General features: G+C 36.8%; 1 protein-coding gene across 2 annotated transcripts in view; it reads right to left on the reverse strand.

The window, feature by feature from the left end:
- LOC105554915 (DNA polymerase beta-like) overlaps positions 1-3,170 on the reverse strand; it is a 30,026-nt gene continuing 26,856 nt past the window's right edge. For both annotated transcript variants that reach the window (XM_012001555.1, XM_012001554.1), the window contains 3 exons: positions 2,133-2,184; positions 522-576; positions 1-426 (listed from right to left, as the gene is read on the reverse strand). In XM_012001555.1, the coding sequence (XP_011856945.1) occupies positions 316-426; positions 522-576; positions 2,133-2,184 (218 nt within the window). In that variant the 3' untranslated portion in view covers positions 1-315. The remainder of the gene's footprint in view (positions 427-521; positions 577-2,132; positions 2,185-3,170) is intronic.

Below are 3,170 nucleotides of genomic sequence, written 5' to 3' on the forward strand. Positions count from 1 at the left end.
AAAAAAAAAAAAAAAAAAGAAAAAGAAAGGTAAATTAACAAAACTACCCACAATTTCACTATCATCTAGCCAAAGAGCCAAAGACTACCATTACTAGCATTTCAATATACTTAAAGTCATTTAATAAGTGTCATTAAAACTAGTCATTAAAATATCATCCTATAATAAAATCAGGATGAATTTCCCCTTGTTACATATTCCCATCTATAAACAAATACCCTTAACTAATACTACTAGGTCTTAGTGAGTCTATGAAGTACCACAAATTACATCTTTTTAATCCAAGTTCTTCACATACATTAGGCAATTTTAGTATCAGGGCAAAAATAACCCAACATTAGGAAGTATGTTACCTCTTCTGAAACTGCCACAGACTGTAGCAATGTATTCAGAATCCACTTTTTTAACTTCATTTAGTACAATATCCTAATAGAAGAAAAATTAAGTCAGTATTCCCAAAATGGCTTTTCACAAGTGACACTCTCAATTCTAATCAAAGAATATAATTTGACACATCTTACTTGCATTTGTAACATCTCTTCACGAGGAATTCTTTTTTCAAAGTCCCCAAAGTATCTATAAAGACAGAATAAGTAGACAAAAGATTTTTGCAAAATTTAAATCTCCTTAAAAATTAAATTGTCTTTTATAACAATTGTCCAGGCCATACCAGCAGATCATTCTCACAAATCAAGGCTAGAATGAATTCATTGAGAAGACAACAGCAAAATTGGGGGTGGGGTGAATGGGGGAAGGTTTATTCCTAAATTGGATCAAAATCCTTAAGTGCCATCCTTTGTAATATTTCAAAGACTCCATCTAAACTTATTTGTAAATAAGCCACCTATTCATGTAACAAGAGTAAATAAATACATTTAAGTTAGGGCATAATTTCAAAGTAGACTGCTGTCTACTGACAAGGCAAGGGGTTACGGTTTATGGCTCTTACAACCTGCAAAATTATATTTTCAAATACTATCCTGTAACATGGATGAACTCAGACAACAATATGCTAAGTGAAAGAAGTCAGTCACAAAAGACCACATACTGTATGACTTCATTTACATTAAGTGTCCAGAATAGGCAAATTCGTAGAGATAGAAAGTAGATGAGCAGCTGCCTAGGTCTAAGGTGGGTGTAGGGGGAGGCAATGGGGGAATGACTAGTAATAGGTACAGGGTTCTTTCTCAGATAACAAAATGTCCTAAAACTGACTGTAGTGATGGTTGCACAACTCTGTGAATATACTAAAAGTCACTGAATTGTATATTTTAAATGGATGAATTACAGGACATATGAATTACATCTCAATAAGGCTGTTAGGAAACTCAGTGTGAAACAACATCTAAGCATATGCTTCAGCATGATGAAGCGCCTGTTCACAGCCAATTCTTACCAAACCAGTTCTTCAGAAGACCTCCATTTACTAGAGAAATGCCAGGAAAGCAAGAATCATACCATCTAGGTCTCTTACTGGCTCAAGATTTTGGAATGGTAGTGTAAGTTTAAAATATTATGGTAAAGCATCAATAGGAAAATTCAAAAGGTTATTAGAACTGAATCACCCACAACACTATATAATGCCAGAAGAGATATATATATAGTGCTTATGCACTATAACTGTACAAAATAATTATTGATGCTGATATAGAAATATGCCTAGGAGTTATTCCTATATGATTATTTAGGTATGAGGTTTGTCCTTTTTTTTAATTTAGTTTTTCATATTCATGTCCTATCTTCTTGGGTAGACTATAAACTCCTTAAAAGTTATCCTCAACCTCTCTATATCTTTACCTCAAACCTAGTGTAGTGCTTTGTACAATGTGAGCATGAAATAAAAACCCACTGACTGCCTGATACACTCAGTCCTAGGTATTTTAAGAGGAAGTTCCCTGCTAAAGTCGAAAGAATAAGGGAAATCCTCAAAACAAGTAAACTAGAAAGCAAAAGTGAAAGCATTGTGTGAACACAGGTAGATACTCTATAGAAGTCCACAAATCTTAGCACTTCTGAATAGGAAAATGGTTGTGGTTTAGCTAAGTTTGAAGAGTCCTTGTGGTATATAAAAGAATGTCTATAAAAATTTTACTTTTACATCTCAAGTGTCAAAAGAAAATTTGCCATCTTACTTCAGCCCAATTCGCTGATGATGGTTCAATTTATCTTCATTTTTTCTGAGATCTGTACAGAAGATAAATAAAGATAAATAAATTGACATGTTAATTTAAATGCTTTTCAGGGGAAAAATGCTAAACTCAATGACGTTTTATAAAGAACCACCTGGGGAACAAATACACTGAAATGACTGAAAACACAATGAGAAAAAAATTTCAGATATGAAGAGCTAGATAAAAGTGACTCTTAGGGCTGGGCACGGTGGCTCACACCTGTAATCCCAGCACTTTGGGAGGCCAAGGTGGGCGGATCACGAGGTCAGGAGTTCGAGACCAGCCTGGCCAACATGGTGAAACCCCATCTCTACTGAAAATGCAAAAAATTGGGCATGGTGGTGTGCCCCTGTAATCCCAGCTACTTGGGAGGCTGGGGCAAGAGAATCACTTGAACCCAGGAGGTGGAAGCTGCAGTGAGCCGAGATTGCACCCCTGCAATCCAGCCTAGGCAACAGAGTGAGACCCTATTTCAGGAAAAACAAACAAACAAACAAACAAAAAACCAGAATGACACCAAATTTTACTGACTACAGCAAAAAACAACCTTATAAGAACCAATATGGTTTAATTTATTCTAAGAGTAGCAGTAGTAACAACAACTTCTAAATGTTTTCTGATTAACTAGGTTTATTCATATTATTCATTTTTCTTTGACTCTTTCATTCCATTAGTACTGAGTAGTAGATTTGTGCAGTCATTGTGCTAAAAATCCTGTGAAGCCGGGCGCAGTGGCTCATGCCTGTAATCCCAGCACTTTGGGAGGCCGAGGCAGGAGGATCATGTCAGGAGTTCAAGCCTAGCCTGACCAACACGGTGAAACCCCATCTCTACTAAAACTTCAAAAATTAGCCAGGCATGGTGGTGCGCACCTGTAATTCCAGCTACTCAGGAGGCTGGGGCAGGAGAATCACTTGAACCCAAGTGGCAGAGGTTGCAGTGAGCTGAGATCGCACCACTGCACTTCTGGGCAGACAGAGCAAGACTCTGTCTCCAAAA

This window comes from Mandrillus leucophaeus, unplaced genomic scaffold (assembly GCF_000951045.1).
Source record: "Mandrillus leucophaeus isolate KB7577 unplaced genomic scaffold, Mleu.le_1.0 Scaffold664, whole genome shotgun sequence".
Taxonomy (NCBI): Eukaryota; Metazoa; Chordata; class Mammalia; order Primates; family Cercopithecidae; genus Mandrillus; species Mandrillus leucophaeus.